Here is a 13,807-nt window from a genome sequence, read left to right on the forward strand (position 1 = left end):
CTATTCACTCACTAATAATAACCGAAAAAAGCACAATATTCTTTAGTTTTCAGTAGAAATTTATAATTAAATGCATGAACATTTCTAAACACTTCATAAGTAAAAGCACCCAGACATGCATTAAAATTCAATGCTTCAAAAGCCCCTGAAGATAAAGTGAATTACAAAGGATCTGATTGGTTGGCCGCATGAGAGCCATTAGAAAGTCATTAGAATGAGCTTCACAGCACTCAAACCGCTTGATGCTCAGAGACACATTTCCAGGATAAACACAACAGTCACGATGCACTCATGAGAGCATGTTGGAGCTCCTGTTATGCTGTATTGATCTCCCTTAAATGTTTTGACCTCTAAATGCAGACATTAAGTACATAGGGTTAAAGTCGACATACTGTGTATCCGATTTTCTTATTGTCATGTATATCAGAACTAAATGACTTCTAAAACAAGATAAAAAATGTATGCCATTCTAAATTTTGTCCATTACAAATTGATCTGTCATGGATCTTATGTGAGTGGCAGACGGTCTAGCTCTTAAACCAGTAAAGGTCATCAGAAAAGACATGTCATTGAAAGTGGGAGGAGAAGTTATTTTGATTAAATATTAAGAGGAAGCAATCCAGTACACGTCATGCTTCTGTTTATGTCTCTGCGCCGGCTACTGGTTGCAGAATACATTCAAATAAAGATACTGATGCTTGCTTACAGAATGCAAACAGGTTCTGCACCGCCTTTTTCCACTCCCTTGTATGACTCTATGTTGTAAAAGGCGATTAGATGCTTTTGGTGGTGGAAAAAGTACTGAAAAATCATGCTCAAGTTAAAAGTACTTGTGCAAGTAGAGTAAAAGCATCCGTTCTTAATTAAAATAGTAAAAAGCAGTCAAGAGTAGTGTGTACTAAGCTGTGAGAATTATTCCACCTTATACTATTATATATATTATTAAAAATGTAGCTTACATCAGTGCCATTTTCAAGTCTAAGTTAACGTAGAGCTAAGTTAATATGAGAACTCATTATATTATTATATGCCCCAATAATAAGCTGACAGGAAGAAGGCCGATGTGTTTACATGCAGAGTGAAATCTGTGTAACCTGAAGGGCAAAAATCTAGCTGTGACAATGTTAACAGTTAGGTTACACACTTTTTTGAACCCTGATTAACAAGCTACGAGTGTCGAGCAGTTGGTGCAGCAAACCAAACTCATGCACCCCTTTGCATGTATTTGAAAACGTAACATTCTGTAGTGCATTTAGTTGTTGTTTAAGGCTATACAGTCATTTAGTAGGCATCCTTCATCTTCTCATCAGTCACATGCATTCTAAACAGTGCTTCGGATTTGTTTATTTCTGCTTATAGCTTTTCTTCTCCCACACATTGACATTTTTGGACATTTAATGAGGCGTGCAGCAAATGGTTGCTTGTGTCCCGCTGGGTAGATCAGTATAGGCTACTGTATATTACAACTCAAATGCGCACACCTCAAAGTAGAGGTCTGCACAGAGGTCTGGGACCCGACCAGATTTCTGCAGCGCGGGAATAAATTTCCGAATAAATCGCGGGAGCGGTCGGTAACGGGTTTAATTTGGGACGGGAACGGGCTGTCTAGCAATATCGCGGAAATTGCTATGCGAATGAGAGAGAGAAAGCTTTGCCTGTGTGTGTGTGTGCTTGGTGTTTGTGTGTGTGTATGTTTATGCGCGCGCTAATGAGAGAAAGAGAGAGAGAGAGAGAGAAAAAAAAAATACACTCGGGCCAGTTCCGGCTAGATTCTCGCCTGCCGGAAAATTTACCACTCGGCCCGGCTCCGGCTGCCGGACTCGGGTCGAATGCTTGTGAACTCACTGCCCGATTCCGGCTCGAATCAATCGGGCCAGATGTGGCGGTCGTAAGCGAGCTGACGCTGCCGCATCAGCGCTGGAATCGGCCCGAGAGTAATGTGCGCTGCGGCCCGGAACTGGACTCAGTATTTATATACCTTTATATAAAACCTTTTGGTATTACATTGGTACTTGATACATGGTATCACAACCCTTTGAGTTGATATAACAGCAAATGCCTGTGTGTCTGCTTGTATGTGTGTGTGTGTGTGTTAGTGCGCGCGCGCGCGTATGAGAGAGAGGGCTTTGTCTGTGTGTGTGTGCTTGGTGCTGTGTGTGTGTGTGTGTTTATACAGACAGCTTGGCTGTCTGGACTGTATAACTGAGTGATTTTCGTTTTTTTTCTCCCCCGCCCTTTAGCGGGATCGGGCGCGGCAGGCAGAAAACGGGGCGGATCGGGCAGCAGGGCAACAAATTCTTAATATAAGCGGGCGCGGTCGGGTTCGGGCTAAAACCTGGCAGGTGTGGGCGGGAGCGGGATTCAAAATTTAGTCCCGCGCAGATCTCTACCTCAAAGACAAGTAGGAGATTCAATCAACTAATGGTCTATTCATTTGTTCATCATTATTTGCTGCCAAATGTCAGTTCATTTTTGTCATTCAAAACAGATTTTAGTCAGTGAACGTATATAAATGATGGAAAAAATGACAAATATTTTTTAATGAAATTTACACTGGCTCATTGTCTTTTTTGCTCTATATGATGGATGGATTGTTGTATTGAGCCCATGGATTGTTTAGGCAAACCACGGAAAAGTGTTTTATGCTTTAAATAAATTACAATCAAGCAAAAAAATTATCTAAATCTTCCCATTTACATGCCTAAATAACATTCCAATCCACATAAGTCTATTAGGAGAGGGGTTATTTTTCTCTTAAGCTTAGAATCATTATTAACCCATGGATTTTACAACCATGCTACTTAAATATTGTAGCACAGTTTGTACTGAAAACATTGTCATTAGACTTTAGTTATTATTCAGAAGAAACAGAAAAAAGTATGAATGCTTAAGCATGTCAAAACTTCTCGTAGGCCCTAAACCTCCCTCAGAAGTCCCTACAGGATTATGTCGCCCTAGAACTCCATAGGCTTATATTGTATATTTTTGGCATTAGTCAAAATCGTTGATTTTTCTTTTAGACAAAAACCATTAAAATATTAAGTAATGATCATGTTTCATCAAATTATTAAGTACATTTCCTACTCTAAATATATACATAATTTTGATTAGTAATGTGCATTGCTTAGCACTTTCTTTACACACATTTAAAGGTAACTTTCTCAACATTTCATTTTTTATTTAACCCTCAGATTCCAGATTTTAAACACAACCGTCCAATGATAAAGAGCTGGGGTCAAATGAAAATCTACATTATATTACAGTACAGTCAATCACTAAGAACAGGCAATGCACATTGCTGCATCACAAGCCGTGAATGTATATAAAATGAACATGAAGTTATCAGAACTTTAACTTGCAATTATTTGAAAAGCCTACAAACGAAAGAGAACAGATCAGCGAGAAAAACTCAGTCATCTTATTTCAATTAGTTGATAAAATAATAAAAAAACAACCCTATTATTGAATAAAATTCAACTCTGCTTACACAAACTGGAAAAAAGAGATTTTGCAGGACATTAAAAAGTAAAATGCAAAATCCTGTGAGCAGTGGGAGAACTTTTGGTTCTTTATTCTCACCATGAGCTCCTCAATGCGAACTCATCTCGCAGTCATCACTTTTCTACCATTATACATACATAGCAGCTGCCGTAAATACATAGTCAGCATATAGCACAACATTTAAACTAAAGTTCAGTTGTGTAACACAAAATTATTAATAAGTGTGTCAGTTGTGTCTCTTTATTCTGCAACTAGGCTATATATTAACTGCAACAGTGTCACATATAGTCATGTGCCAGACAACATCTTCAGGGTTAAGGTCAAATTGGGTTATAAAAGAGCCTGTCATACCTTATCAATCATTCGTCGCGCCTCCTCTTCCTCAGGGTTGCTTTTATCCAGCTCAATTGTGTATGTGCCCTTGTCGCTTTGGTCATCATCTTGTTTTGGAGTCTCCTCTGTGGGTTTGGGTTGACCAGTAGCTGCTGGGCTCTGCTCCACCTTTGGCTCCTCTGATCTCTGTTTTAACAGAAGTCGAGCAGCCGTCGGGGCGACCGCCGCCAGAGACGATGACATGCTGCCTTTGCTGCCGTCTGTGGATGCTACCTTAGGACGTGACGGCGGCACAGGGCAAAGTCCCTCCCCTGGCACGCCTCCGAGCAGTGGTGCGGTCTGGGAAAACGAATACGAGCGGCGTTTTCGAGGATTGTCCTCGTCATAGAACTCAATCATGAAGGCTGTCCGGCTCACTGTAGACAACCCCTCTGTCTTGACCCGACCAACTCCTGCCGCTCTCAAGCGCTCCTCAAGGGCGGCGTGTCGCTTGCTGCCGAACCGCAGTCCCAGACCATTCTCCGAATCGCTCTGGGTGCCATCCTCATGTTTGCTGCCTGTAAAAGAAGACCGTTTTGATGGTTTACTGCAGATTTGAACACAGAACAGCGCAGTGCTTTCAAGCAAGCGCGCAACATCCGCTGTAAACCTGAGCAGAGCTAGCAGAAAATCCCCCATATGATTCACCCTGTGATGGGCATTTCAGCTTCTGGGTGCAAACTAAGCCCTGCTCTTAGAAAAAAAGGGGCTAGGAAGCAAGAGGTGGAGGAGGGGTGGTCTTTTCTTCAGCTTGGTCGGCTGAGGAAGCAGCATGCAGTTAGAAGTGACAGCCACTGCACTGGGAGACTGGGAGAAACAACTACACCACTCCAACAGTGGCCTTTCACGTGCAAACCCTGAAACAAAGCCACTCTTCTGTGTCACACAGCATGCTCTTTGAACGGGGAGAGCTGGCCCCACCAGCCCTCCATGAGTCAGACTGCATTTACTCTTACTAGTCTGATAACACCAAGCAAACACGAGTATTAAATAATGCAAATATAGGAATTAACATTTAGTCTTGTTTCATTGGTTCTAGTTCAAACTCTGTATAAGTGCATACTAGCGTTCACAGTTTGGAGCCAGTGTGTTTTTTTCTTAACACTTTAAGAGGCATCACAACCTGACAGGTTGACCTTTTGTCAATAGGTTATCATTAATCTGTTTAATTCCACCCGTCACAATTGTGACCTTGTCTTTTGTCTTATTTCTGCATTTGTTTTATTCAACAAAGATGCAGTAGATAAATAAAAGTGACTGTACATAGACAAAATATTTCACATACAATTGATAATGTATTAAATGTTTCCTGAGCATCAAATAATTCTAAAGGATTATGTGACTGGACTAATGACTATTTATCACATAAATAAGCAGCAAAACAAAACAAAAGTGAAAAAAAGTAATCTAAAACTAAACAAAAGTATACAACATATAAGGGTAGACAAAAACTACACTCCAAAAAATGCTGGGATATTTTGACCCAAATTGGGTAAAGTATAGACAAATGCAAATGTTGCATTAAAATTGAGACTATAAATATAAGGAAATGTAAATTTACCAAGCTGTTAACCATATATTATCAAAAACATTATTAAAATAAACCAGCATTTTTAAAGCGCAAAAATTAAAGAAACAAAAAATAAAACCAAAACAAAAGCAAAAAAAAATATATATAATAATAATCTAGATAGACCTTTAAAAAATGGATTTAAAGGTGCACTAGGTGATCTGCCAAATTTCTAATTGGTTAGCATTTTATCTTTGAAACACAGTCCCACCCCCGCTGTTCAAAGCCACACCTCCTGATATCATGAACATGCACATTAAAGATGACAGACACACACTAGATAATGACTTTTTAGTACATTATAATACAACAATTCTGAACTAAAACTCTCACATGCTTTGTCCTAAAGTGACAATGGTGCCTGACCAGTGGGGTGCAGGAATTACTTACAAACCTACATGCTATTTCAGACCAAATATTCAGAGTAGCATTGTAAACAATATAGGGAGCGCGTCATAGGTTGTCCATTGTTCAAAAAATTAACCTAATTAACCTATTAATTATAAATTAACCTAACCTAACTAATGTTAAAATAAAACCAACTCACCTCAGTAAAGCAGGCTAGACGGAATAGCGCTGCTTTCTTATGTTTTGTCGACATTATCGATGCTGTAAAAAGTCCCTCATGAAATTGAAAAGTCACATCAAACTTTCGCTGGAAAATTTCAGCGGCTAAAGAACACTTCTGTGCATACAGCCTATTCTTAAAACAACAATCCCTACATTAGCTTTGCGTGAGTAAAATAGTTTTAAAACATAATATTACACATCTAAAAGAAATACTTCAGCCATGGTGTCTGTCTTGCAAAAGTAACTCCAATACTGATTGAGGATTTTAAAGAGTTTTGATTGAGCATTTGTTTTTACTGCTGTCACTCTCTTTCGTGTGGAGGTGAACGCGTGCACGCGCAAATGGCAAATTTGTGTGTTCGGCTGCAGATCTTCTTTTGTTGACAGACAGTTTGGGCTACTTAACAGAATTATAGGAATTATCGGTCCATTTAATTGGATGAACATTTTTTAGTCTCATGCCTCACCCAGAATTTAAAAATATATATCAATACATTTAGATCGTTTACTTTAATCATTACTATTGGAATGTGAAGAGACTTTCAACCAGCACAACAAAAAAATGTTTCTGAAGACAATCACCTACTGCACCTTTAAGTATCCACACAATACTGACTGTAGATTGATCATTTTACATCTGACAAATAAATAACAACCAACTATAGTTTCTTTTTTACAAGTGATATTTAAAAGGAAATCAGCAAACCCACAATAAGTCACCAGAGTGCAGAAATGTGGTTAAAACAAACTATTCAACTTAAACTGTTCAAAGTAAATATAAACAAAACAAGTTCTCCAAATGGTCCCTGATGCCTGAATATATAAAAGTACATATACAATTTATAAATACAAGTACAGTGCAATGGAAAAGTACACTGAAAACTAAATAAATTCAATATAGTTTACACATAACATAGCACAATCTTTAATATTAGATATTAATAAGGTCCTAGATTCCATCTCCAGTTCTTCACATTGCAATAAACTAAATTCCTCCCTCACACACTAAACTCATGATCAAAACAAAAATTCCAACTCACCGGTGGACAATAGAGACAACAATCCAACTCACCGCTTCTCTGATCTCGCCCAACAAAACAAACAGCAGCAATGCAGCTTCCAAAAGACAACTGCAAACACACACATACACGCACACACTAACAGAACCACGCCTGAGACTGCACAGACCGCATAGTCTACCAGCCTTCACCAATTATCAGTCCTGCTTAAAGCTCACACGTGGATTCATACACTGTCAGCACTCCTTTAGCTGTAAAGCACACGCTCCTCATAAATTATCATCCATTTCATTACAGAATAAAGCTAGGGGAGAGGGCTTTCTTGTCCCAAAGCGGTATGCGGCAGATATTACAACAAAAAAAAAAGTCCTACCAGAAGGAAGCATCCTAGGGGATCCATATATAGAGATGCTGTTTTTGTTTTAGCGATCACAGCTCACAAAAATCAAGCTAAACCGCCACTCTATAGATGTAGTCCGGTTCCGGCTAGAGAAATGGCTCCCTGAGGAGCTTTTAAGGAGAAAGAGTAGACTAAACCCCAATCTCTGCTAAGCTCTGTTAGTGGGCGCAAGGAGAAAAGGGGGCTTAAAAGTGCAGGGTGGCAGCTAATCCTGTGGAAAGGGAAATGCAGCTGACGCTACACAACCTGTCTACCGGCTGGCTGCAGAATTCACTACAATCTGCTGATGTCACCATTATTGAATACCTTTAACAGCTGTGAGACATTTAGAAAAACATGGAGTAAACTAACATTGGCAGTAGGTCATGAAAATGAATGGATTCTTAGGAGATTCTATAGGTGATGGGCATTTGTGGGTTTAGCACAAGTAAATCTGTACATTAAATAGGTGACTGCATGATGCCAATAATTTTTTTAACTGAGAGGATGCACTCTTAAAAAGAAAGGTTGTGATTTAAAGTGTTTTTTCTTTTCTTTTGGAGAGATGCTAGGAAAGAACCATTTTTGCTTTACTACAGTACGTATTGGTGAACATAGGGCTGGGCGATATTGCAAAAAAATCATGATATCATGTCATATCATTCCGTATCGATAATTATTGAATATTTTTTAAAATACATTTAGGAATATTAGGATTTTTATTTTATTACTTTATTTTAATTGACCAACTTTACTAAGATATATAGGGCCCTATCATACACCCGGCGCAGTGTGGTGCAAGGCGTGACGCAGTAGTCTTTTGGTAGTTTAAGCTTAAGCGCAAGAGTCGTTTTGAGGCGTTGCGCTACGCTGTTTACTGTAAATAGCAAATGCATTAGCGCTCATTTGTGCGCCCATAGTCGTTCTGGTCTAAAAAGGAAGGCATTCTGAGGCGGACCGCTGGCGTGTTGCTATTTTGAGAAACTATAATAGATTTTTCATTAGACCAAAACTAACCCGGTCTAAACTCCGGCGTAGAGTTGCGCCTTGCTTACGCACTGCTTAATACGCACAAGAGAGCAATAGGCAAATATCTTTACATATGAAAAAATTTAAATATTAAGGATATATATAGGATATAATAAGAATAGATATAGAATATAAATATAAAGGATTAAAATATTACAAAACATATTATTTTCTAGCCTACATAAATATGAAAAATCACTGCTTTTATGTCTTCTTCATCTCAGGAGGCTTTTTCAGTTCATTCATAACAATTTGCTTTTGTATAATATTATTATTAGCAGTATTATTTATTATATCCATATTTATATTTGTTTTATTAAAAACAAGCTTAGATTTGCCCACCTGTCAGGTTTTAGACCATATGGGGCACAGCATGTGTTTTAGGATATAACTCAGGTTTTTGAGCACATTTTGCTATTATTATTAATTCATTCGTTTGCTGGAAATTAGAACTGAATTTAGAAATAGTTTTGAAACGAATATTTGCGCTTAACAAACAAAAGTATTTATTTATAGACTAATTGATGTCTGTGCGTAAAGGTTTCCATATCCAAGAGCGAAAGTGAAAGTGATCCATTATCTCTCATTCTCACGCAGTAGATGCTCTGTTTAACAGTTTTCTGTTAAAAAACTGTTAACTGTTAGCTTGTAAAATGCTCATTTTTTCCACTTAGACTTACTTTGCGTCCTGTAAATAGCGAATGCGCTCTTGGCGCGACGCAGCTGACTCTTAAAGGGAATGGGAGATGAGACTGTAATTGATTTATTCTTAAAACACACCTATAACTCATTAAGAAAATAAACTCAACCCTTTTAGACCATGCGCCGAAGCGCAAGGCAGATTTCCCGTCCCTAAATTAGCAAAAACGCGTCCTGACACGCCCTGAAAGCATTTGCGCCCTGCGTTTTGCGCTTTGCGCATGGACCATCAAAATAGAGACATAGTTTTAATAATAACAATATTCACAAACAAAAATATTTAAACATAATATCTGATCCCTTTATAACAAAATAAACATAATTGTTAAAAAGAGACTCTTAAACTTGATAAATAAAGTTACAAAGTGTGTTTAATGATAAAGTGTAAATGCTGAACATTTAAAGCAAACTTTAAGGTAGATGAACATCTGTAAGGTGTCAATAATAATAATAAAGTAAACCTCAAACTCTGTAATCAAAACAAATTATGATAATCAAATCTAAGCTTTCAAGCAAAGGAACCAGCCATCATTATTCAAATACATACTGCAACAAATTAAGTTGAATGACTACATTACCCTCTATGCTAAAATATCTTCCAGATGGGGAGCTAGTGGCTGGGATGAACAAGAAAAGAAACCAAAAAGCCACCCTGGCGACATCCTTTTTTATTTACAATCGCTTCACTGCTGCAAGCCATAGGATTCGTTTTCGCACGTGTTGTTATTCTGACCTGAAGTGACAAGCATGCGCATGGATTACTTCACCATTTACAATGGACTTTGTGCTCCTGCTGCCTTGGCGTCTCTCATAACTAGGCGGTTTTCTCAGAGGATGACAAATGCAGAAACTATTGCTGTGATTTGGATACAAGCTAATGGAGAAAAATAAAAAGCGCTGCAGTTTTTGGATGTGCTGCATTTGTCTGAGGTAATTAGTCTGCCATTATTACTGAAATGTTTTTATTCCATACAAAGTGTGAAGCAGATTGGTTAGTTCTACTCAGTCTCATGGCATTCGGAAAAGTGTTTTTTTCAACTAGGTGCGGCTAGAAAATGTGCACAGTTTATGTGTGCCCTGCTTGCACAACATGTGCACAACACTCCCCTTATGTGCGTCGTGTAAGTCGGACGCCTCCATTGGAAATGACAAACTGTCAGGCATTGCTTCCAAGGCGAGCGCCCAGCAGCCACAATTTCATAAAACTAGTGCTTCATAGCGAAACTTCATGCCGAATCTTTTTTTTAAATCGATATTAACAATGGTGTTCGTTCAATAAATAATGATACCAATTTTATCGCCCAGCCCTAGGTAATTAATTCTGAAAAGAAAAATTATTTGAATTAAATTAAGAATATTTTGATAATCTAAAGAACCTTTTTCCTGCTTCTAATCTAAAGAGCCTTTACTTTTAAGAGAGAGTATAAGGTGGAAAAGAAAGGCATTATTTCAGGAAGCTTCACAATGACAGAAAGTCAGTGGTATTTCCCCTTTAAGGAAGGCTCCTTAAGTAAAGTGCAAACTGGTTCTCTTATATGCTCTTCTTTTTTGAGTCTCAATACGTCAACAAACTCTAGGCATCATTTGTGATTATTAATCAATGCTTACATTAAACTTATTTTAAATCAATTTAGGAATTGACGAATAAAATCTTCCTTGTGGCTTTAAAATTTACATTGTGACTTTTATGTAAATATGTGTTTATACATAATCAGAACCTCTTGCAATTATGTTTTGGTGAAAAAAGAAGTATATTTTGGAAAAATTGCTTGACAGTTTGCAGTGCTGTTAAGCTCTAGGACTAAAAGGTCAGCTTAAGAAAAAAAATATCATAAACTTCAGTCCCTCCATTGAAAGTCAATTAGCTCAAAAGTTGGATGCGTCAAAACATTCATAAAAATATGAAAAATGTATGCAAAGTAAATGATAGCAAAACCATTTTGGTCTGCTATGACATAAAGCTATCACACGTTAATGTTGACTTTAGTGTTTTTGTTGCTTCATTCATTCATTTTTTTTTTTCTCAACTTAGTCCTTTTTTCATCAAAGGTTGAATGAACCGCCAACTTATCCAGAATATGTTTTACACAGCGGATGCCCTTCCAGCTGCAACCCTGCACTGGAAAACATATATACACACTTATACACATTGTTTATTTTGCTAGCGCACATAGTTATTCTACAGGTGAACAATTAATCTGTGCAAGTTAATCCACAAAATAAAGTTAATCTTGGTAATCTTGGTTAATAGGTAATCTTCAAACAAAGTCTGACCTTTTGCTTCCGTGTTAGAGGTGGTGGTCCTTCTCTGATGATGTTAGCTTAACTCTGTTATGTTCTCTGTTAGCTTAACTGCTTCAGTTACAATATTTTTAAACTCGCCTCTTACTGTTAGTTTGTTATAAGGGAATGATGAGCAAAAACAAAGCCTTGCCTTCCTACACCATATTCTGTTTCAGTTGGAAGTACATCAACATACTAAAATATAAGTCTCAGCAACTTCCAAATTCAGAATTTAAACTGTAACTCTGGTAGTTTGGAAATTTGCTATGTAGTTTTCTCATTTAAACAACTTGCCTTGATAAAACCAGTGCTAAATAAATAAATAAAGGCATGTGTACAGGCTTACCTTTAAGCCTCTTGAGGTGAACAGGTACATCACTCTTGATGCTCTTACTGTCCTCTTCTGTGGACTCACGCCTCACCAGAGGAGGGTCATTCTGTGCGAGCCAGTCGGCCACTTTACTCTCAGAAGCCATGATGGCTGCCTGCAGGGTGGTGAGGTCTTTACCGCCAACGTGACTTGATTTTTTAGGTCGTGGACGAGACACGTGATCTTTAATGGTGACCTTCCCTGGGGAAGTATCGTCAAATTCGATGGTGAATGAGGTGTTTGCCTGTGCGGCAGCACTGCCTGCAGCTGATTTTGCGGCCCCGGTGCCCTCAGTGTCCTTTGTTGGAATCTCATGGATGCTGTTTTGCGCCATTTGTCCCTCCTTGCTGGGAATCTCAAAGTAGCTGGGCTCAGCGCCTACAGGCCCCAGACCATTTTCCTTTGATTTATCGCCTCGCCTGGCCTCTTTGCTTTCTGTGGGGCCAAAAAGTAAAGAAAAATAAGGCGCACCATTTATCTGTTAAAGGTCGCAACCTCTAAGTGAGCAGAATCAGATCGGCTTGCTATAAATGTCAAGACTGTGGGTTTGAATCACCGTCTGGACAAAAGGCATGGTTTAAAATCTGTCACATCACAAGAATTAATAGGACAGCTAATGGCACCTTAACAACTTAATTGGCTGAGGACAGATGCTCTGACATCCTAGACAGTGTGGAAATGACTAATGTCTGACTAATGTGACACCCTATTAACAATTTTCATGCTATAATGGTATAAGAAGCACCGACAGTGTCTGATTTATAGATCAGAGATTCTCAACCCATCAGCCGAACTGCGTGTATGAACAATCTGTATGTAAGATTTTAATACTTTTTTAACTAAGGCAATTTCTGAAAAGAATTTGAGCTGTAGTGCATGTATGAATGAACAAAACATTTATTATACCCTTAAAAATATTTGTACACAATTTTACACAAAAAATACAAATGAAATACTACTATTCTCTAGTGATTCAAATAAAAATCACATATATTAACATTATTATATGCATTATCAATCTATAAATATCCACTGCATTAAATGGATACAAATTCAAAGTCTTTAAAACTATTTTCTTGTACTTTATTTTAGTGAGACGTGACTTTAAGGCTCAATTTTAAGATAGCAGAAATTTAATAACTGCTCAATAATTAGCAAAACGTGCATAAACCAATCACAAACACAGCAACATTTTTAAATATGATGTCACAATGACATCATCAGGAATGCACCTAAATTAGTTCCACTCAATTACACCACTAAACATCTCTGTCAACCCAATCGTCTGCACAGCACAACCCATAAGAGCAAAACTTAAACTTCCCTTTTTGTAAAAATACTCAGCAGCACTTCCCTTTTATAAACCTTCACCATCAAGCAGAAACATTTCCTTCGCCACTAAATCTCTGTTAAACTACAAAACATGACTACCCAGTCAACTAAAAGACATTGAAGCTTATTAAAGTTTCCCTTAAAGGGATAGTTCACACAAAAATAAAAACTAATTCCAAACCTTTGAGTTTCTTTATCTTGCTGAAACACAAAAGATATTCTGAAAAAAAGCTGAAAATCACTAACCATTGACATCAGTAATAAGAAAAACAAATACTATGAAAGTCAATGGTTGTCTTTCTTCATGATGACTTGATTTTCAGTTTTGTGTGAACTATCCCTTTAACCATTATGAGAACTTTTATGGACCAACAAAACAAAACAAAACAAGAAATTTCTTATGAAACACAAGCTCCTGCACGTAAAAAAACCCACCTTTGCTAACAAGTTAACATAAGATTAAAAGTTTTATAAAGTACAAAAACCTCAAACACTCAAAATACTCACAAATCTAGCATGTGTGTGTGTGCGTCTGATGAGCGGCGCTGGTGTCACAGAGGAAAATAGAAAGCAAACACGCCTCTGTGACAATGGAGATGGAGGGGGCAGGGCCTGTCTACAAATCAACCCATTCACTTCTTCAGGGAGACTGCTCACTTTACATGCTCTTCCCTTTCCTTTCC

General features: G+C 37.9%; 1 protein-coding gene across 24 annotated transcripts in view; it reads right to left on the reverse strand.

The window, feature by feature from the left end:
* cep170aa (centrosomal protein 170Aa) overlaps positions 1 to 13,807 on the reverse strand; it is a 91,162-nt gene that overhangs the window by 26,663 nt on the left and 50,692 nt on the right. For 8 of the 24 annotated variants that reach the window (XM_073920740.1, XM_073920739.1, XM_073920738.1 and 5 more), the window contains exons 1-3: positions 13,632 to 13,679; positions 11,769 to 12,227; positions 3,853 to 4,391 (exon numbers count right to left, since the gene is read on the reverse strand). In XM_073920740.1, coding sequence (XP_073776841.1) covers positions 3,853 to 4,391; positions 11,769 to 12,126 — 897 coding nt within the window. In that variant the 5' untranslated portion in view covers positions 12,127 to 12,227; positions 13,632 to 13,679. Of the gene's footprint in view, positions 1 to 3,852; positions 4,392 to 11,768; positions 12,228 to 13,631; positions 13,680 to 13,807 lie in introns of those variants that run through there. The other 16 variants (XM_073920726.1, XM_073920725.1, XM_073920724.1 and 13 more) reach the window with 2 other exon arrangements.

The sequence above is a fragment of the Danio rerio genome, chromosome 13 (genome assembly GCF_049306965.1).
Source record: "Danio rerio strain Tuebingen ecotype United States chromosome 13, GRCz12tu, whole genome shotgun sequence".
Taxonomy (NCBI): Eukaryota; Metazoa; Chordata; class Actinopteri; order Cypriniformes; family Danionidae; genus Danio; species Danio rerio.